At 41.0% G+C, this 23,477-nt stretch overlaps 1 protein-coding gene across 1 annotated transcript; it reads left to right on the plus strand.

Moving 5' to 3' along the window:
* Positions 1 to 21,322: 21,322 nt before the first annotated feature.
* LOC306899216 (proliferation-associated protein 2G4-like) lies at positions 21,323 to 23,174 on the plus strand (the record flags this gene model as incomplete). The annotated part of the gene is made up of 7 exons (XM_079465331.1): positions 21,323 to 21,336; positions 21,469 to 21,523; positions 21,634 to 21,717; positions 22,067 to 22,130; positions 22,704 to 22,782; positions 22,862 to 22,940; positions 23,040 to 23,174. The coding sequence occupies 7 exons, from the start codon at positions 21,323 to 21,325 to the stop codon at positions 23,172 to 23,174; spliced, it is 510 nt and encodes a 169-aa protein (XP_079321457.1).
* Positions 23,175 to 23,477: the final 303 nt, after the last annotated feature.

A 23,477-nucleotide genomic window follows, 5' to 3' on the forward strand; every position in this document is an offset into this window, starting at 1 on the left:
GACCCATCCCCCTGTTTGTCTGCTAGCTCTTGAGAACACACACGCTCTACTGCAATGGAAGAGGAAGGGTGCTGGAGATGAATGTGCAGCAGAAATCATTGGTACTCTTTGATACGGGTCAGTAAGAGACACTGGACCACTTTCGTAGCCTCCAACATGTAATGCATTCCACGGGTCCCTCAAACAATGTCTGACTTTCACATTTCCAGACCTGTGGAAGTTTTTCTCTAAAATAATGCTGCTCACCAAACACCAATTGTTGACTTGCATAGAGTACATCTATCTCTCTCACACATTCACGTGCTGGATGAAATAGTTTACATGGCCATATTATAAGCTTTTTTGTCTGAATTTAAGGGTTCAACTAACCACAGCCATGTTCCCACTGGGCTCATAAATTCTTCCCAACATGAAGTGAAGTGCGTGATATGAGCCATGTCAGACTTCAGTTGATGCCGCAGTGTGCTGTCACGTGTGGCCTTACAACACACATTACAGTACACGCGTGTGTGTTTACAGATGAGTGTGCTTTGCATTGTGGGACGTATCAGTTGATCTTTACAACCGTACAGAATGTGTTCAATGTTGTTTCAAAGCTGAACATGATGGTTAACATCAAAAGACTGAGACTGGACACATCTGAATCCTGAACCATGTCCTGCTCAGTAAAGGGTTAGGGTACTAACTACACTCGTAGCTTGATTTCTTTTAAACTACGACAACATTGCTTTAACCCCTGGCATAAGATAATGAGATTGGGGGGGCTAATGCAGACTGAGACCAGTCAAAGCTGTCCTAATGAAGGGTCGTTCCACTTCCAAGGGCTCTTCAGAAAAAAGGGGTTTAACCCATGCTCGGGTCAAATCCAAGCGCTGGTTTAGATTCACCAAGAAACTGTCCCTGTTTAACCCAACCATAGATTGAAACAACCCAGCACTGCAGTGGTGTGCGGTGGACTTAAAAAATGAGGAGGCAGATTTCTACCCATGTCATTTTTGTTCATCTCTGCACTATTAACAAGTGCGTTTGTTCGAAAACCAGTGTCATTTCAGTGTTTATGTGTGAAAAATTCCTTTTAATTACTACAAGTTCATTACAGTATGTACTTCTGATTTTTTTAGTTTTTTATTTTCCCTGCTTTGGGAAAAGGTACATCAACACCACCTTCATCTTATTCTGGAACATTTGGGATTTCCTATATAAGAATAACATCATTACCAATACCATCAATTGAATTATTAGCAGTCCCAGAAATACTCAAAGCATTTAAGAGATCAAATCAAATAGAAATGACCAGGGCCGCTGCTAGCCATTTTGGTGCCCTAAGCATAATTCCATTATGATCACCCCCCCCCCCTTAAAGGTGCAAACTTTTCTTCAGTAAAAATAATAGCAAAACAAAAAACTATCAATGTTTAACAGTAAAATCTCAATTCAGATCGCAAGCTGCACCGAAATTAAAATCTCTCGCCCCGCTCTGCACGGGCTTCGAACCTACATCGATCCGAATAGGAGACGAGCGTTCTAACGATGAGGCTAAAGCGTCTCTGTTGGTTCGAATGTTAATTTTGATTAAACATCGACTTACCTGCAAGTGATTCGCGTGGTGGGAGCGGCGGCGCTGGATGTGACTTACTTTAGCCTTGCTACTATCCTGAGCAGCCTGATCACAAGCAAAAGTTTTGGAACAAATCTGAACCACGTAATTCTGTCAACAATCAATAACTCCTCTGCCTCCGCTATCTCCGACACGAATCCTAAACTCCGATTAATACAACTAATAAAATAATTTAATTAACGTTCAATCTAATTTAGCGCCCGCAGTTTAAAATGAATGACGAAGACGAGCAGGAAGGCGGGATCTCGCTGATGAGTTAATCCAATCATAGCCCGTTGGAGGCATTGCCTCCTCTCACGTGACTTTTCTCCATTCTTTTCAATTACCCCCACTCAAACTCACGGCACGCTTTAGGGGTTATATGTAAAGTCAATGAGCCTAGAGGAGACAAGAGAAAAGCTGTCTCCCTTTGGAATTCTTTCGAGCGGGGGCGCTGTTTCACACTGTTCTACACGCTGATTTATCTCATATTTAGCTCAATACGTTATATCCGTTGTCCTATTCTATTTCTGAACTGTTAGTAATATTCTCATTCGATTATTTTCGAGGGGGAGAGGAGACACTGCCTCCCTTGCCTCCTCGGAGGAAACGCCCCTGCAGCACTGGTTAATTTAAACCCAACAGTCATTTTATTGTCTTATTTATATGTTTGCATTCACTCCCTAATCTTTATTATTATAACAGGTTTTGTTTTTTGGATGTTTGCACTGGAAGCACTAGATGTGTGCAAGGGCTTGGCAATAAAGCGAGAGATATTTACAGACTTTGAACTTTGATGATTATGCACAGTATTTAAGGAAAATATATTTAGTTATTTATTTACATTGTGTTCTGCAGTTATTGTATTTGATGCTGTCCTGTATTCCATGCAGTTGGATCATCTCCTCCTCACGCGCTCATAGTGTGATGGTGACACAGTGCTGATTAAATATTTACATTGCATTTTTATTTAAGATTTCAGTTGAATTTTACGAGAAGGTGCATGAAACAATTATCACTCAATACAAGTCAAATATATCTCATGCAAACTCACTGGAGTTCACTAAATCACCATCGCCCCTTATCTCCATAAAGCACAGTTTGCTTACAGGTGTGCACATTCTCCCATCAAGTCTGCGTACGCAACGTTTATAAATGAGACCCTAGGACATTTCTTTTGATTCTACATGACCTGTTCTGTTATATTCCTCCGTCGTAAACCTCTTCTTTTTATCCTGAAATCACTGTAAAACAATCCTCCATAGCCACACACTCCAAACACTCTATTCTCAATATTGCACTATATCTAGAATGCATGGAATACTAGTATAGACAGCATGGGATTTAGGGAATAATGGTACAGAATGTACGATGTGTCATAGATTGATGGGATAGACACACAGAGACAGAACATCACTCATTCTGATGCCTCTGCTCAACCCTTATTGCATATCATATATTTTCAGAATGAACGTTCTGCTCATATAGTTTCAGGGATTCACTTTATCATAAAGCATATGCTTGGAATGCATTTGTGAAGACAAATATCCTCAGAATTGCCGCAGGCTTTATATTCACTGATTGGCTTTTGTATTCTGAACTTTGCTGCTGTTTATGGCCCATAAAAGTGAACCGCTTGCAGCCCACAAAACGACAAAAACAGAAATAGAAAATATTTCTCAGCGTAAAACAGAGCAAGCAGAAGCGTAGCTGAGTTTGTTTGTTTGTTAGAACGCTTCTGCTTTTTGGTTTATGTTACCTCATGAATATGTAAATGAGTAAGGTCAAGTAGACATGAGCGAAACTCCTCCCTCTTATTCTTGCTCTATACAGCACACCAGGAGGCTCTTCACATTAATACGGCCATCACACACGCTCATTTCATATGGTTCTCTCGTGACAGGCATAGTATTTAGCATATATGATGAATCCATTTTGGCACTTGGACTGTTTTTTCTTTTTTTGGCCGGTACTGAGAGAAAAGAGCTGAATAAAATCTGACAATGGATTCTATGACATTTCAAATGCATGCATAATCCCTTTGTTTTTATCAGCATACACACACACATGCTCCAAAATCTTCATTGTCTTATAGCTGACATTCCAAAATCCCACCTTACTGTGTAGTGCATAGGCAGTTTTCTTCTAAGGCCCCGTCCACACGAACACAGGTGTTTTCAAGACCGCACTGCGGTTTGGCTGTTTGTCACTGAAACCGAACGTATTTGAAAACTATTGAAGATTTTTGGAAACTATGGTTTCAGTGTTGTCATGTAAACGGTGAAACCGGAGATTTGGTGTATGACGTTGTAATGCGTACCGGTATCTCCTTTGTTTGACTTCTTGATTTGCCAACACGGCTTTATGGTTAGGGTTATATCGCCACCTGTTGGTTTGGCATGCTTTTCGTGTGGACGTGTATTTTTAAAACGAAGAAAGAAAAACTGTGTTTATAAAAATACCTGTGTACATGTGGACTAGGCCTAAGACAGCATTCTGACTGAACCCAAACAATCTCGTGGTTAACACTTATGGATGTCTATGTTGATTTGAGGTTTAGGGATGAGGCTTTGATCTTGACATTTTTATAACTAGCGTAAATTTTGGTATGATTTACATAGTTTGAATATGAAATTACCACCTTTATCCAGTGAGATCAGGTGGACTGAAATGATCTGCCTTTGTGTGTCATGCAAATGATGCTCCACACAAGTCAATGGGAGTGGCCTTTACATTAGCATGTTGCTAAGCTAAATGTGCAATAGTTTGATGATTTCCTTTCTTTCAAGAAAGCACCATTGTTCGGGTTCCAATATTCATCAAATTATCTTCTTTTGTGTTCTGCAGAAGAAAGTCAAACGGCTTGACAAGAAGGAATTGACAAGAGGGTGAACAAATGATGAGGTTTTTGAGTGAACAATCACTTTAAGATAAATTTCGAAATTGCATAAAAATGGTCAATTAGACTAATAGCTATTAGCATTAAATGAATTGTAAATGTGGTTGTAATCAACATGTGCACACTGGAATCTCGCTGGGTTGTGTGTCCGCCTGTCATTGATATTCCCACGTGTATGTGGCCCAATCTAATAAGCTCGTCTCTGGGAGGCATTTGATGCTTGATGCTTTTCTTCATTTTTCATCATTCATTCTGGGGGTTTATTCTGCTTTACTGAGCTCAGGGTGATCTCCCGTCCCTCGTGCATTTGTGTCTCATGCTTATAAATGCTCAGATAATCAAACACATGCTGTGAAGCGGAATGAAGGCGGTTGGGTGTAGAATCAGCTGAAGATGAATGACCGGGGTCTGCTGACAGAAGGGATAATGTCCGATCACGTCAGGTCTGATTAGTTTTTTAATAATGTATACAGATCAGGGTGACATAAGGCATAATCAAATATTTGAAGGACATTACAACAAAAGGAATGCTTTGTATATTGATTTACGTTCATCTGTCGCATGGGAAGTTGATCTATTGATAAACGATAAAGCAGTCTGTTTAAAAGGCAAGATTGACCGCAGTGTCCTTCCGACCTCCTCTCTCATAAAACTGAGGTCAGGGTGAGGCCATCCACACACACACATCTACACATGACATCTTCATTTTCCTCTAGACACACACAGTTTTTCTTAAATATGATATCTAGTCCTTGTACCACCCTTTGACCTTCGCCTTCCCCGGCCTTTAAAAGGGTTGTGTGTCATTCACAAGTGATTTAAAACGCAGGTACTCAATTCAATTGAAGTGGAAGGGCAAAATACAGAATTGATATTTGGGTTTGACTAAAAAGAAAATAAGGATATATACATTTCTAATTATCATAATAACTGATAGGCCCGGTTTCATAGACAAGGCTTAGCCAAAGCCAGGACTATGCCCTAGTTCATTTACGTCGCATTTATCAAAATGCCTTAGAAAGAACCATAACTGGTGTGCATCTTGAGACAAAACAATGGCACTGACATGCTTTAAGATATGTCAGGGCAAGTTATTTTCAGGTGAGACAGCTTAAGCCTTGTTTGTGAAACCAGGGCATAGACAATTTCAAGCAAAAGGGGCATATTATCTTAAAGAAATCAATCTGCCATCTGTATAGGCTGTGTCCTCCCCGTGGCCTGAGATGCTGAGGCAGTTCACACGTGACCCTGCAGAGGACATGCAGGATGAGAATCATGAAATTGCAATCTTGTCAAGTTGCCACTCGACATCCAGTGGGCGTGGTCAACTCCGCTTAAATCATCACTCAGTCACTGCCATTCAGAATTTTGCCCAACCCTGTTTCTTATAGGATTCTAGCAAACAATTGAATCAGTTATCAGTGATGATCCTAAACAAAAGACATCAGAAAAATGTAATGTATGTATCTCCCCTTGATATTAGAAAACCACTTCACATTTGACATTAAACTAACAGACGGAAAATGTCATCAGCGGTCAGTCAGAATGGGTTGAGAAATCCTGGGTTGAGTCATGTATTGATATGAAATAGAATCAAAAGCAGGCCAGTGTTTGCTGTATCTGATGTTAGTGTGTGTCAGATGGATTGTATGAGTGAAGTCATGAGGCCGGTGTGATGTTAGAAATCAGCCGTGTCAGCGGTGAACGTCAATACAGCTGCTGAACAAGTCAAGGATGACATACAGATGGTTCATTCAGTCACGCACGCACACACTTACACACACTCACACATGCACATACGCACACACACACACGCACACATGCACACACACACGCACACATGCTCACATGCACACACACACGCTTGCACGCACACACACACACAAACACACACACGCACACATGCTCACATGCACACACACACGCACACATGCTCACATGCACACACACACGCTCACATGCACACACACACGCTTGCACGCACACACACACACACATGCACGCATGCACACACTCACGCACAAACACACGCACGCACACACTCACGCACAAACACACACACACACACACGCACACATGCTCACATGCACAGACACACGCACACACTCACGCACGTACACACGCACAAACACACACATGCAAACATGCACACACGCATGCACGCACGCACAAACACACACACACACGCACACACATGCTCACATGCACACACACGCATGCACTCACTCACGCACGTACACACGCACAAACACACACGTGCAAACATGCACACACGCATGCACGCACGCACAAACACACACACACACGCACACACGCTCACATGCATACACACACACACATGCACGCACGCACACACACACGCACGCACACACACACACACACTTACGCACATACGCACGCACACACACACGCACACATGCTCACATGCACACACACACGCATGCACACATGCACACACACACAAACACACACACACTCCTGTGTGACCGGCAGTTTTTACCATTGACTAACTTTACTAGAGTCCTTGGAGAAACACGCAAAAAGCTGCTATAGGTAAACTTCTAGTGACTAACACGGTGAGTCACTTTTCGTTTTAGAAAATCCAACGTCGACACTCTTTCTATTTTATGTTCTTCTAAATATAGGCATGCAGCTTTAGAACAAATGATGTGAAATGTTCAATTTAAGTGTATTGTCACTGTTCTTGTTTTTCAGCAGTTCTTCAGTAGTTCTTTGACAGTGACGCATTTAAGAAGTTTTTCTAACGTGTAGCATGTAGCACGACAAATCTCTGAATCTGTGTTTTTTATGTGTATTGTATCTTGCTGGCAGCCTGAACAGAGCAGGCCGAGACATAACCAGCATGCTTCTGTGCACACGCCACACTCATTCACTCATTTATTCATAGAAATAAACCAATGAAAGTCTTTATGATGAGATTCAACACTCCACATATTTAGATATTCATGTATCTGCTCATGTCATAACACAAACACACAATAATACACACAAACTAATCTCTATTATAAAATATAATTTGTCTAAAATCCCTGTGATGTTTGACATGTTATTTAGTTTTATATTTCTTACACATGACTACATAATAGATTGGAAATGTTCAGTATACAACTTATAGATAAGAAATCCAAGACTTCACACTAGTGTGTGTGTGTGTGTGTGTGTTATTTATCTGCATTTGATTATGCAGAAGGCAATTTGACAGAATAAATATACTGATATATGTGCAAATGAAGAGTCTCACGGCCCGGATGAACAGTGATAGATTAGCAGAAATCATTGTCTCATGCAGCCGTAATGATGGCACCGCTGAGCAGAAGAGATAGAGAAGCTGCTAATAAGATGATAGTGTGTGTGTGTGTGTGTGTGTGTGTGTGTGTGCCATCATCGTGTTCCTGCTTTATTAGAACCAGATCCGTCTTATTATGTTCTAATGACTTTGGCCCACCTCAGTTACTGCCAGAGATTGTGTTTAGTAAATTAGCAGCTGTGTGTTCTATTGAAAGGGGGGAGCAGCGCTCCTCTTCATCAACTGTGATCACCTCATTTGGGTCCTTCAGTGTCCAATCTCCACACCAAAGACCCATCATGGGGTACGGCCGGGGTCTGGCCTGCGTCCCAAGAATGAACATTTGGAGAGCTCACGTCTTCATCTGGTTAGTTCTTATTAAACCATAACCCCCATTCTTTCTCTCAGGGGTTTGTCAGTAACAAAGATGGATTATGGTCTGGGCTAATGGCTCCAGGGCTCTGGGGGATTTGACTATCAAGGGCCTCAAACTGAGAAGCCCACAGCGGCCTGACACCCCAGTGAAGGGACCATGAAAACATTAATATACACAGACACACAGCATTTAAATGTATGCCTGTAATGTGATTATATTAAAGTTATTTCTGTTGTATCATGATCAACCAATGATAATCCAGTCAGTTTCTTTATAAGAAAATAAAACCACGTATTGCTTATTTATTGTCCCAGTGGTGATCGAAGAGTTGATGATGTGGGTCAGAGCAAGCACAACCGTTGGAGAGATGGCCTGGAGGAGATGGGTGGGGATGGGATCCAGTGGGCAGGTGGTAGGGTGGTTGGAACCAATGACCTTTGAGACATCAGCTTCAGAAAGAGGAGAAAGGCAGGGAGCACACACGTGTCAGGGATGTGGGCGGGTTCGACAGGTGGTGGCGTAGAGAACTGGCTGCTGATGGCGGTAGTTTTCTTTATGAAGAACGATGCAAAATCAGCAGCTGTTAACTCCGATGAAGGTGCGGGAGCAGGCGGACAGAGGAGAGCAGAGAAGGTTTTGAAGAGCGTTCGAGAGTCCGGAGAGTTGCAGATCCTCGAGTGGTAGTAATCCGTTTTTGCAGAGGTGACGTCTACAGAGAAAGAAGAGAGAAGAGATTGGTAGAGAGAGAGGTCTGCAGGGTCTTTTGATTTGCGCCATTTTCTCTCAGCTGACCGGAGGCTGGCGCGATGCTCACGCAGTACATCCGATAACCAGGGAGCCGACGGGGATGCACGGGCTGGTCCAGATGCAAGTGGGCATAAGTTGTCCAAGCAGGATGAAAGCGTGGAACACAGAGTGTCTGTGGCATTGTCTGTATTCAAAAGAGAGAGCTCATCAGAGGGGGGGGAGTGCAGACAAGACAGCAGAGGAAAAACAGGAGGGAGGGAGAGACCGGAGGTTGCGCCGGAAGGTGACCATCGGTAAGACATCTGCGATGTCCGGAGCAGTGAGGTCGAGGGTGACGAAGAAGTGATCAGACGTGTGCGGCGGAGTGACCTGAGAGTGATGAGTGGAGCAGTACCTTGTGAAGATCTGCTGATTAGCTGATCAAATATATTTATTCAAAATAATTATTTGACCCACCACCCCATCAGACCTGCTTGTTATATCTATAAATAATGTACTGTTGCTTTAAATAAATCACAAAGCAGAACTGACATCATTTGAGCACTGTAGCCACCAAGAAGATAAACAGGCCCGTACAGACATTCTTTTACGTTGTTAATTTGTTCCTTTTGTCATGTTAGGCAGGGTCCATCAAGCTCAAACCAACACCCCGTCACGCAGCATTTATCTGTATTATTTAATATTATTAGAAAATTACTTTTCAGTTAATTTCGGGATGAAATTGACCACCTTTCATATTTTTTATTGTGACGTGGTGGTAAGGGATATGATGGGGTAGTTCTTTAGACGTGTGAAATGAAGAATTCTGGTATAGGCAGATCAATTTTATTCAGCATATATCAGTATTCAGTAGTTATCAGTAGTTTACCCTGTTTGATTCATCCATTCACTCACTAGGCAAATTAATTGATATCTTTTAGATCGAAATAAAGCTTTTTGATATCATGACCAAACTTTTCCATTACATTTCTACTTTTTGTTGTCTCCCCTCACCAATCTTAAGTCATGTAGAGAAACGTCTCCGTTACCTGATGGAGATTAAAAATCAAAGATGAAGACTTTATAATGATGGTTTCCAAAAATAGGGACATTTTACTATTAGGAAAACATTAGATTTAAAAAATATAATTAAAATGAAATATTGGTAACACTTCAGTATAGGGGGCAATTCTCACTATCAACTAGTTGTTATTAGCATGTCTATTATTGGCATATTGGCTGTTTATTAGTTCTTATGAATCACTTATTCTGCATGACCATACTCTACATCCCTGATCCTACCTGATACCTAAACCTAACAACTTCCTTACTAACTATTAATAAGCAACAAATGAAGAGTTTATTGGGGGAAAAGTCATGGTTAAGGGTTTGATAACAGCGAGCATTGACCCCATACTGAAGTGTGACCAAAATGTTTATTGTTTTTCTAATAATGCAGTACATATTGTCTATAACGGGGTGTTAAAAGAAAAGGCTAATATTACTCAGGATTTTGTTCCTGAGGTGGATGAATATGTTTTTGGAGTATTCAAAAATCTGTTATATTTGTTGGGGATTTTTTACAGGTTTATTCTTAATGAAAATGTTGAAATTGCAAAGTGGAAATGACACCCGTTTTGCGGAGGGACTCTTTTATATTTATTAAACTGCACTACAATGCAAACAATTCAATTCTGAGATATGAAAATGTCTAATTCTTTGCGTGCGTTGCGCATTTTGAGTTCTTACATTTTATGATAAATGCATTCAGTGTGTGTTGACCTGTGTTCAAAGTCTGTTTTGCGCTGTTAATAAAAGCAAACAGTAATTGGCCATTTAGCTGTATTTTAGTTTGTGATTTAGTTATGCACCAGCATTAACATGAAATCCATTCCTTCTTTACTTCTGTCCTGAAGGAGATATGAAACCATACATGTACAAGTGATTCTATCAGTAGAATCAGTAGATTGTTGTAGATTCACTGATGTCTACACTGAATGCATACTACAGTACGCTGCGTTGGATAGAAGCATCTGACAAATGCATATATGTAAATGAAGTGGACTGAAAACCTTTGCTCAATCCTGGAAATCACACAAAGCCCAGAAATCAGAGTGAAGCTGTGAAAGAGTCTTTCTGTGTGTTGGGTATTCTTTAATCTGTGCAGAGGAAAATTTGGCCACTTTATGACATTGAGAATTCAGCTGCATTACCTGCATGTATCCTATAGTGAGTCACATAAATCCCACACGGAGTTATTTTAAATGTGAACACTTTGCATTTGTAATGCTACAGTATGTAGAGAAGAGAGAATGTACTCATGGCATAGTGTGAATGGTGTCCAAGTAAGTTGAGGACAACTGGATCAGGGATCACAGAAAACCAGACACCTGAGGTGTGTGCTTATATACTGTGGTTGATGATGATGGTTTTTATAAAGGACAGGTGCAGATGATTAGAATTCAGGTGATGGTGAATGGAAAGCTGGAGTGAGGGTGGAGCCTGTGGTACACGTAGCATATTAGGTGAGTTAGACTTCATGGTGATGTATCGATCACCGAGATTTGCCTCTTGCAGTCAAGGGGGGAGTTGGAAAAGGAACCATCAAGTCGGACACCTGCTGCTTGCTGTAGTGACCATTGTGTTGGGTTTCCATGGATTAGATAGTTGATTTATCGAATAAACAAATGTTTTAGTAAAAAGTTGCAACCAGAAAAACATAATATAGAATATGTTAAGTGCTGCTTAATACTGCGTGCCCCCAAATCACTGTAAACATAAGCCTATAATACTAAAATGCAAATGAAGTTGTATGTGTCTTATTTTAGTTTTTATTTTAAAACATAACACAATATAACTTATTAAGATTATATAATAAAATGCACATCATCGTTATCATCATTGTCATCGGTGAGTCTTGTCTGTTATAAAAAGCTGTATTGTCATCACAGCCTGGTGCAGCCACTCTTGAGGAGATGGCTGCTCTCGAAATGCTCTTGCAGAACCTTAAAGCAATAGGTTTTATTGACGTGGCATCAGTGTCAGTTTATGTCTGACCTAACCTGCATGCACTTGAACTTTGACCTTGGAAATTCAAATGAACCAAACATTAAAGTGTACTAGAGATTTTATTCATGTGAGGAAAATTTCCATTTGTTAAACAGAATAAAAACATGAACTATTACTAGACTAACAAAAGCAATATTTAAGGTTGGCGGAATGAAACTCTCTGGACAGAGGGGGAGCACAGCAAAAACGACTTAAGTTTGCCACCAAAACAAAATAATTTCCCCTACCAAAGGAGTTGGATACAATTCTCTCATCCCTTCCTGAGGATGGTATTCCTCTGGTGGGACTTGGAAACTTCAACATCCACCTTGAAAAAACAACAGGCTGCCGACTTCACTGACTGCATTGTTTGATCTAAAGCGAGTTCCCACTTCAGCAACCCATAAGTCTGGTAATCAACTAGATCTTATCTACACATGCTACTGCTCCACTCCCAGGTCATCCCGCTGCACACGTCGGATAATTTCCTCATCACTTTTGATCTCGACCTAACTTCTCCAGACACTACACGTGCTCCCCACTGGTCACATTCTGGCGCAACCAACGAACACTCTCTCCCTCCCGCTTATGAAACCGTCTTTGCTCTTCTGCTCTGTCACCTCCATCGAACCTAACAGCTGATGATTTGCGTCTTTCTTCGTAAAGAAAATGACCACAATCAGGAGTCAGTTATCAGCGCCGCCCCATCTTAAACAAACCCATACACCCAACACGTGCTCACTCCCCTCTTTCTCTCTCCTATCTTTCTCCGTTTCCTAGGTAATTTCTTCAAACCACCCAACTACCTGCCCACTAGATCCCACTCCAATCATCTCCTCCAGGCCATCTCTCCATCGGTTCTATCCGCTCTGACCCACATAGTCAACACCTCTCTCACCACTGGTACATTTCCCACAGTCTTACCCTGCTACTGAAGAATCCCACTCTTAATTGTGCACTGTTAGAGAACTACAGACCGGTATTTCTCATTTCTGTCATTGCCAAAACTCTGGAGCATGTTGTATGCAACCAGCTCCCCTCCTTGCTCATGCAGAACAACCTCCTGGAAAGGAACCAGTCTGGTTTCAATAGCGGTCATTCCACCGAGTCTGTGGTGCTCTCGATCATTTAAGCCCTGAGACTGGAATGAGCAGCCTCAAGCTCCTCTGACTCATCCAACTGGATCTATCTGCTGCCTTTGACACCCTATAACCACCACATCCTCCTGTTGACCCTCAAGGCTATGGGTGTCTATGGAATGGTACTAAAATGGTTCAGGTCTTACCTCTCAGGTAGTTCATTTAGAGTATCCTGGAGAGGTGAGGTCTATGAGTCCCAATATCAATACAGGGATGCCTCAGGGCTCAGTGCTTGGACCGTTGCTCTTTTCCATTTACATGACATCCCTAAGTTCTGTCATTTGTAAACACATCTAGGTCTGGGAACTTTCTTTGACCAAGGCCCGCCCAAGAGTCCATATGACTGACCTGTAAAGCAACTAATCACGTTTTGTTTTGTGCCACATCATGTTTAGAGGTGTGAAAATGTCCGCGCAGTATCAGACCCGTGTACATTCACGAGCGTGTCAAAAGATAACAGCAGCAACTACAATGTTTATAACTTTATGCCGTTAACCTTGCATACTTTTAAGAACTAAGCGTTTAGTCAATCGTGAGGAATTCTTATTGCAATCGTTATAAGCACTGCTTAGATCAGACGGAGCATGCATGTCTCCCGGAAATCCTTCTTAAATTTCGCCAATCAGATTAAGCATTTTTCCAACGGTCCGTGAGGCTAAGGCAATGTACACCCTGCAACAAATAGCACCGCAGTTGAATGAGCAAGTTGTTAACTTCTAAGAGTCTAACCCAAACGTTCAATAGAGTTATACAGTGAAGCACCGTTGTGACTTATTGTTCCAAATACAATAACATCCAGGGTGTAAAAGCTGACTTCTGGCTTGCAATGTCTGAAACATGGTGTTCACGTTGTGCAGACAAGAGAAGATCTCGCACTGAAAGCACTGATCAGATACTGTACATCCTACTATCATGAGACGTGCATACTGACCTATGGAAAATGATACATTTGAATACATTAAAATCACTTTGTATAATACATTACTTTGTCGTCATGACAACAGAAAGCGTGTGAACCCAAGTTCTTTTGCTGTTTGGACTTTTTTCTGTGCATCATCTTCACCTTCTTCATACCTTCACCTATATGCTTTCCATCCAGAATGTCCTTTAACTTCATTATCAGATTTCTCTAATAAGAAATATAAACTATGTTTCACTTCAAAACTTTATTTTCTCTGGCATGTCATATGATGAAGAGACTCCAGATGTTCTTGTGTATATTATATCAACTGTCTGTTGGCATTGGCGCAGGGCACTATGGGATTGAAATACTCGCTGACCTATGAAGAAACTCTGCGTGCATTCAGACAGTATGTGGGGAGATATAATATACGAGCGTGTGTGTGTGTTCATGTTAAAGTGTGGAGCTCGTAACAGAACACTGTGACCCGTTTTAAAGGAAGTCCTGTTGTGAGAGGTTGTGTTTGTTCTCTGTGGTCCTGAGATAGAGCGAGGCGTCAGAGACCCTGAGGCTGAGCGACAGAAGGATCCGTGTGGCGTGTAAGATGATTTTCAGTTCACATGAACATACAAATCTTACTCTGGCCTAGTTTCATCTTCTGAAAACTACATATGCACCAGATAACCCAGACTAGTTCTTCTCAGCTGGTTGTTCTTAAAAACGAAATACCACAAACCATATAAATGTGTGTAAAAACATTTGCTGTGTGCTTAATTGTTTATGTCAAAAGTCATACGTCCATGTCTATGGTCTTTAATTGTTCACACATGTAAACAGATGCAAACAGCTGAACACACTGACACATGTACAATCAAACAAATGTGATGTGAATTCTCACATTGTCACAGAAGCATTAACAAACCTCATAACTCAAAAAGGCTATGTCATGGTAATCATTTTTTAGGAATAATAAATAATATTGTTGGGGTTGAACTGTTCATGATTACGTCATTGTTTATTAACGTGGTTCTGATCAAGTCAATGACAGCTTTTAGGGACATTTTTGTTTATTCTTCTGCAACAAACAATTTCTACACTTTGTTAGTTTATGCCTCATGTAAATCCATTTGAGAAAATGTGATCTAAATATTTTTTCCATTTTTGTGATATGCAAGACTGAAATAACAATAAACAGTCCAGAGATAAACAGGTTTGATGACGTGGACATATAACCCAACAAGCAGTAATATGCGGTGGGACATTTCAGACTGCAAATGTCAAACTGCTCTGCCACAATGCAAAGTTATGAGAAGCATATACAAAAAGAAATCTTTGTTGTGCTTCAGTGTGAGTTCTGTGTTACTACACTGGGGTTTGTCTCCATATTATAATGTTGTTTCATTGCTTGAGTGCAACTGAACCAGCACGCTGTTTTTGTCGTGTGTGTTCAAGTACATCAGATATGTGCAGATGCTGCGTGGTTAGGCTGTATTAAATATATGATGATGACTCAACTAAATCTGTGCGTGCTTGTTTACAAACATCCCAGTAAAGTGAGTGAGCATTAATTATGAAACAAAACTCAAACTGGCTAGAGGTTTGACAACATGTATTTACAGATAATACATTGACACAAATAGTATACTGACAAAAAAGAAATGTTGAAATACATCAAATATGTACATCGTACACAATAACAGATTCATCGTGCTATAAAGCATCAAATCATACGGCTATCAAATCGTAAAAATATCACTAATGTTTTGTAGCATACTGTATAGCATTTTTTCCTGATTTGAAGATGTGGACTCCAGCGCAGGTCGTTTCTGTGACACCTATGTTCTAAAAGCTTTTTCGGCTGGAAATGTCAGTGCATATAGATTTCAGTGCTCGGTTTGAATTTCACGTGGTACCTGAAAATCATTACTCATGCTGGATTCAGCACATCTCTGCGTTCAGACGTGGTCCATCTCTTCCCACACATGCTGCCTGTGTGCGAGGAAAAAAGTTATTTCTCCTGTCCTGAACAGTGCATGCATTTCAATAACTAATAACAAGAGTGAGGAAATACAGCTGAAACTACAAACCACAGACAAAGAGCAATAGGGAGCTTACAGAGCTCCAGCTGCGATCCCCCAGATAAATGATAATGAACTCATAAAGCTCATCTGTGCTGGATAAGGAGATAAAGTGTTGTAATCTCACAGAATTTAAACCGCCACTTTAATAACTGCATGTGTGTGGGTGAGAAAGAGAGAGAGAAAAGAATTACACAACATACTGCACCAAAACCAGACACACATGCTTGGAGTTACACGAGAACACATGCATACAGTTTATTCACAGGTTAGCGCTGAAAGCTTGTGAACAGTATGTGTCTGTTGTAGATTGTGTGTTGATGTGCTCGTCAGTGTTGTGAAAGCACACTAATATCAGCCTGAAGCAATCAGCAAACTCAATATAACCACCCAGCCATCTGACAGCCATTATACCCTCCATTACAAAACATTACAGCTTAATAATACATCTGCCCCTCACTGGGGCCTTTGTGTGTGTGTGTGTGTGTGTGTGTAAAGAGACTAAAAACGTGAATATATAGAGAACATGTGAGTGAGTGAATCAATAAGAGTGTGTGTGTTTGTTAAATGTGTATTGATCGGGGTGGACCGGAGCTAGTAATTCCAAGAGTAATGGTTCTGCTTTAAATAGAACAATCCATTATCTCACAGCATGAAGCCTTAATATTTCTAAAGATAAGCCGTAATTTACAGATACAACACATACTGTAAAGTTCAAATGCTAAAGGTCTGCATACACCACCCTCATCATTAAACACACAGGTGTCCCTCATGGTTCTGACCTGTGGCCGAAAGATTTCCTGATGTTTGGGAAATCAGTTCTGTTTACTCAATTTCTATTTAAATGTTTTGTTTTCCTTGCATTTACTACTATTTAAGAGGCGAGCGGCCGTGCTGATACGTCGTGATACGGCAAAGCTCAGTGGCGTTTCATATAGGAACCCCATCTGTCGTTTCAACACAATGTTGAGAGACAGACAGAAAGGGAACGCCTTGGTTACAGTTCCCTGAAGGAGGGAACGAGACGTTATGTCCTTATTGCAGCAATGCTTTGCCCGCTGCAGCAACTCCGGGTATCCTTCCAAGGTTCCTCAGCCCAAAAGGTGAATGAATGGGCATGCCATCTTCCTTTATATGTCTTTCCGTGGCGGGTTCCTGACCAACTCGCATTGTGCTCAAGGATCTTTACTCCACTCTTCAGTTCCGCGTATGGCGAGTTGTCCCGTGCAAGCCTGCGCTACAGTCCTGCCTGACTGTGACCAACACCTACTTGAGAGACTGAGCCCTTGTTTAGTCTCATTTTTTAATGTTGAGCTTTGCCTTTGGCAATAAAATCCATTTGACTTGCTTTTGCCTACGCTGTTTATTCACCCCGTGACACAACGTCTCTGTCAGCACCTCCTACACTCACCTAAAGGATTATTAGGAACGCCTGTTCAATTTCTCATTAATGCAATTATCTAATCAACCAATCACATATCAGTTGCTTCAAAGCATTTAGGGGTGTGGTCCTGGTCAAGACAATCTCCTGAACTCCAAACTGAATGTCAGATTGGGTAAGTAAGGTGATTTAAGCAATTTTGAGCGTGGCATGGTTGTTGGTATTTCACAATCTGCTCAGTTACTGGGATTTTCACTCACAACCATTTCTAGGGTTTACAAAGAATGGTGTGAAAAGGGAAAAACATCCAGTATGGGGCAGTCCTGTGGGTGAAAATGCCTTGTTGATGCTAGAGGTCAGAGGAGAATGGGCCGACTGATTCAAGCTGATAGAAGAGCAACTTTGACTGAAATATCCACTCGTTACAACCGAGGTATGCAGCAAAGCATTTGTGAAGCCACAACGCACACAACCTCGGGCTACAACAGCAGAAGACCCCACCGGGTACCACTCATCTCCATTACAAATAGGAAAAAGAGGCTACAATTTGCACAAGCTCACCAAAATTGGACAGTTGAAGACTGAAAAAATGTTGCCTGGTCTGATGAGTCTCGATTTCTGTTGAGACATTCGGATGGTAGAGTCAGAATTTGGCGTAAACGGAATGAGAACATGGATCCAGTTCTATGCACTAGTTAGACCTATTCTTCAGAAAAATTCCAGCTATTTCCTCGGGTGCGAACACAACAAAAAGCAGGTACTTTTGGCAAATCGTCCTGGAACTGTGAAATCGTTCAAGTGGTGGGAAATCCCCTATATAAATATCCCCCATGCAGGACAGGTTTGAAAACTCCTGTCATACACATTTGCAGTGATTACAGTTCTGTGTCTGTATGCATGATTAAACAGAGAAGAACGTGTCTGTGATCTGATGCCAGGATTAACACATGCTAATAAAAAACACACTACACTTCTTTGATCTGTCTTATATCTATCTGTACTTCCACTTTAATTCGTACATTTTCACACATACAGGTAGAACGGCATTAAACAGGAACAAACAGAGTCGTTTATTTATCCTATGATCTTAAGAATGCAGGCCTGAAATTCGGATGAAATTTTGAGTGGGTTTGTTTTAGTTAAGAGCGTTAGAGATGTGATGAAGGTTAAAACCCTCCACATACACGCAGCCTGTGTGTTTGTCAAGCTCTTACATGTGGTTTTGGCAATGAAAAAGAGCGAAGGACTCCTCCTACAGGATCATTAACCTAAAGAGAAACAATCAGACCACTGAGACCAAAAATAACCTTCAAAGAAACACGAGAGAGAGATAAGTGTAATAGATTCATGCTGTTGTGTTATATTTAGGACAGTGAAGGATGATGAATGAAGCATTGTTAAATATTTAAGCTGAAGTAATTGACGTTGCTCATACACAAGAGCTTACAGCAGTTCGCTCATGTTATTTTCAGATGATTTTGTGTGACTTACATCAGTGTTCTCCAATATATCTCCAAACACATTTACATTTAGTCATTTAGCAGATGCTTTAATCCAAAGCGATTTACAGGGAGAGTTCAGGGAGCAATAAGCGACATGTTGTAAAAGAGTACGATGCTAATGCAAAGTTACTAGTTTCAACAAAAGCCAGACCACTACCTGTTGAGTGAAGTGAGAGGGTTAGTGAATTTTCTTTCCACTCCTTGTGTCTGTCTAGTCTAGTATCAGGAACTGTAGTGAGATAGGAACTAATCACAGTCTTTTCCTGTTTTTCAGTTGATTTGGACTGACATCACAATAATTAGCAATGAGAAGCGACATTAGGTAACCTATGTTAAGTGTTGTTATGTTAGCATATGTAACGAGGTTCAATGTAAAACAACGTTTAATTAAATCAACAAACAATAAAATGAACTTAAATGCCGGCGGTTCCCTCACGATCGACTGCCCGCCATACAAACATAATAAAACAAAACAAAACATAATGTCCATGCCTGGTTCTCTCTCACACTTCCCTGTTTTCGATCCTCTCTTATGCTTCCGGAGCTTCTCCGTGAGAGATGCGAGACCAATGCATGCACAGCTGACGCTTGTTATAACTCACGTCACCGGCCTCGCAGCAGGCTCAGGCCCATGGCAAACAGCGGCAACTCCTCCAATCCCTCTTGGACGGCAGCCATCCCACCTTGACCCAGGAGCACGGCAGCGAGGTCTTCGTCCCATCCGAATTCTGGATCCACTCGTGCACTTCCCTCGCCCGCGCTGCCCGAACTCCTCAGCACCACGATCCCCTTCGGCAGCGAGAGCTCTCCAACAGCATGTCTTTCCTTCCTCCTGGGATTCGGCACCAATGTAACGAAGATCCATAAAAGGAAGGAAGGTGGCGGGAACCGGTGAACGTACAACAACATTTAATCAAATGAACAAACAAACAATAAAACGATACAAACCATATAAACATAATAAAACACAACATAAACTCCAGGCCTTGTCCTCTCTCGTCGTAATCTCCTGTCGCTCGTCCTTTTATGCTTCCGGAGCTCCTCCGTGAGAGATGCGAGACCGTTGCACACACAGCTGACACTCATCATCACTTGTTCACCGGTCTCGGCGGTTCCCTCACGGCTCTTGCTCCGCGTTGCTCATTACAGCATATTAGCCAGCTAGCTGTAACGTTAGTTGTAATGCAGTGACTTTTGCCACTGAAGCTGAACGTGCTGAAGTTAAGTTCTTAATTGATCATAGATGACATCATCACCATTTTATGTTGTCCTCACGTTGTTGTTCATAATGTATTAACTCATTTTAAACTGGGCCAAATGTGTAAAGTTGGTGTCTAGTTTAAAGTTTCATAGTAATGCTGAGCAATGCTGCCACTGTCGGTCTGCGAGCCTGTCAATTTCTTTGCCACTATTCCTAGAAATTATTACTGATTAAATGTTGTATTGATCTCCTTTAGACAACATAACGGTGCAGGGTTCTGATTTAGAAAGAGCTCCAATATGTGTTGAGGAAGAATATACTTTATACATTTTACATAACGTTTTCAAACAGAGGCTTTAAAGACTGTCATTGAAGCAGCCAAGCCTGGCATCTCTGCGAGCAAGCAGATGCTTTCATCACTGCTGAAACGGGCAAGGTGTTCAAAAAGGAAAAAGAGATCAAGAAAGGTGAACATGTATCTATAAACCAGAAAATGTTCTTTAATATCTTGAATTATAAGTTTTAAATTGTGGTGAACTCATACAACAGGTATAGCCTTCCCCACTTGTGTGTCTGTGAACAACTGTGTGTGCCACTTCTCACCTCTGAAAAGTGATCCTGTCATGAACGTGGAGGATGGACGTGGTGGAAGAACCCAATTGCAGGCAGACACGGGGATGAAGGGGTTAAAAAAAACATTTAATTATAAATAACAAGAACAAAAACCCATGAGTGGGTAAAACAAGACAGGATAAATAATAATGACACTAGGACATGGACTAACTAGACTGAGGTAAATAAACACTAGGACAAACTCAACACAACTAGACTCACTAAACACGAGGTAACAAGAATTAGAAGAAGGCACGGTAGTATTGACATCCGACTTACAGACTGGGTACAAAATAAAATGAACGAGCACAGGACAATGAACACGAGGATGCTTTAAAGGGAGAAAGACAAAGGATAATTAACAAGGGTCAGGTGCAGGTACTGAAACACTCAGGGAAGGTTAACGAGACAAAAGGGCGGGAACACTGACGACACACGAGAAAGCACATGGCAAGTCAGAATCAAAACAAAGCCATGTCTTTCTCACACAAAACCTAAGGCTATGCCATGACTCCGCTGTAAGACCAAGAATAAACATGACATGATAGCGGAATCATGACAGATCCATAGTACACACTTAAAGATGGTGACTTGGTTAAAATGTGTTGAAATTGAGTTTGGTTTCTGTGCTGTTTTATGTATGTGTTTTCTTCAGATTGTTTTCAACGTTTGCTTATACTGTAATTTACTTGTATACACAGCAACATTGGAGTGCATGTGGATGGCTTCATCGCCAACGTCGCTCACAGCTTTGTGGTCGGTGCGACCAAGTATTGTACTTTTTATTGGGTGCCACAGAACTCGTCCTTCGGTCTGTTAGTGTGATGTTTTCGACGTTTATAAACCATTACTTTGCTCCTTTTAAGGTTGCTCCTGTGACAGGACACAAGGCGGATGTGATTAAAGCTGTTCACTTGTGTGCAGAAGCTGCTCTTCTGCTGGTTAAGCCTGTAAATCAGTTTAGTTACAATGACTCGTATCTTTAAATTATCCGTCATTAATAACGGCACATTTAATTAGTTTTTCATCCAAATTTCGACACTAAATTACTATTATTATAGGCAAAAAAGCATTCACATAGTTTTTTTTCTAATAGTACTGAATTTCCAATATAGAACTGACCCTTTATTTTAATTAAGTCTTGAGAATCTCTGTTATCTTTTGGCATGTTTCTAAGGCAAATCAATAGTCTTTTAAATGTGTTTCACTGGTCATCCACAGAGACACATCACTGTTTAAACAAATCTTTCTAAAAATCATAATAGATCAGCTATTGTTGCCTCTCTCTTGGTCTCTCAGAACACTCAGGTCACAAAGGCCTGGAACAAGATTGCCCAGTCATTTAAATGCACAGCCATAGAGGGCGAGTTGACTAAAAACTAACTGCTAACTATAATTGAATTATACATGTATTAAAAGCCCTGTTTGTTTCTGTTAACAGGTTGTCATGATTCGGACGCATCATGTCATGTTTCTCTTGGTTTAGTGGCAGGATCATGACAAAACCTCGTGTTTAATGTGGGGAGAGGCAATTATTGTTGTTATGGCCTTCCATACACTCTCTCCGGTCTCGTCTCTGTTCCCATCCTCTCGTTTCCTTGTTATTGATCCATGCCCTTCACCTGTTCCCCTCTTGATTTGGTCCCTTATTTAATGCCCTTGTGTCTTCTGTCTTGTGCTGGTTCATGTGGTTTGTGTGGTGAGTTCATGTGCCTGTGTTGTGTTAGTTTAGTCATGTGTAGTTTGTCAAAAAGTTAATTTAAGATTTGTTTAAGTGTAGTTAGTATTAGTCCTGTCTTGTCATGTTTTTGTATCCCTGTTTGGTTCTGTTACCCCACATGGGTCTTTGTTTTATTATTAAAATATCTGTTAACCCCTTACCCGCTGTCTGCACCTGGGTCCTCAGTACGTGTCTCACCCCACGCTCACGACACAGGTATGTTTTCTCATCAACTGAAGCAGCATGTCATTGATGGAGAGAAGACCATTATTCAGAACCCCAGTGAACAGAAAAAGTAAAAGCATCAGATCTTGGTCTATAAAAATATTAGGGTTCCTTAATTCAAAATGCTCTTTGTCCTTTTTGGCTTTCAGGAAGAACCATGAGAATGCAGAATTTGAAGTGCATGAGGTGTATGCTGTGGATGTGCTCATTAGCACTGGAGAAGGAAAGGTGAAAATGTGATTTTCTTTACATGTATTTAATGTCAGTGTTTTCTTGAAGTGTCTTCCATTAACACAAGGAATATTGATCACACCACTGTTTCTGCAGGCTAAAGACTCTGGCCAGAGAACCACTGTTTACAAGCAAGACCCTAATAAGCAGTATGGCTTGAAGACTTCCAGGATGTTCTTTAGTGAGGTGGAGAGACGATTTGATACCATGTCATTCACTCTAAGGTATTGAATTTTAAGTGGCCAGTGAATGGTTTTCTCAGCTTCTAATGGATTATGTTTTGCAATTCAGTTTAGACTAACATATTTATGTTATGTATCAAATATTAAGTGAATCCTTTATTACAGTACATTAGGTCACGTATACATTTACTTGCATTATGCATGTGGCAGATACTTTTATCCAAAGTATCCACAATGCATTCAAGTAGCTGTTTTATCAGTAAGTACTCCCTGGGTGTTGAACAATACTATTTACCTTTGTCCTTCATCACATTTTATTTCCTCGAAGCCTCATGAAACACAGCATTCCATC

The sequence above is a fragment of the Barbatula barbatula genome (genome assembly GCF_947034865.1).
Source record: "Barbatula barbatula genome assembly, chromosome: 10".
NCBI lineage: Eukaryota > Metazoa > Chordata > Actinopteri > Cypriniformes > Nemacheilidae > Barbatula > Barbatula barbatula.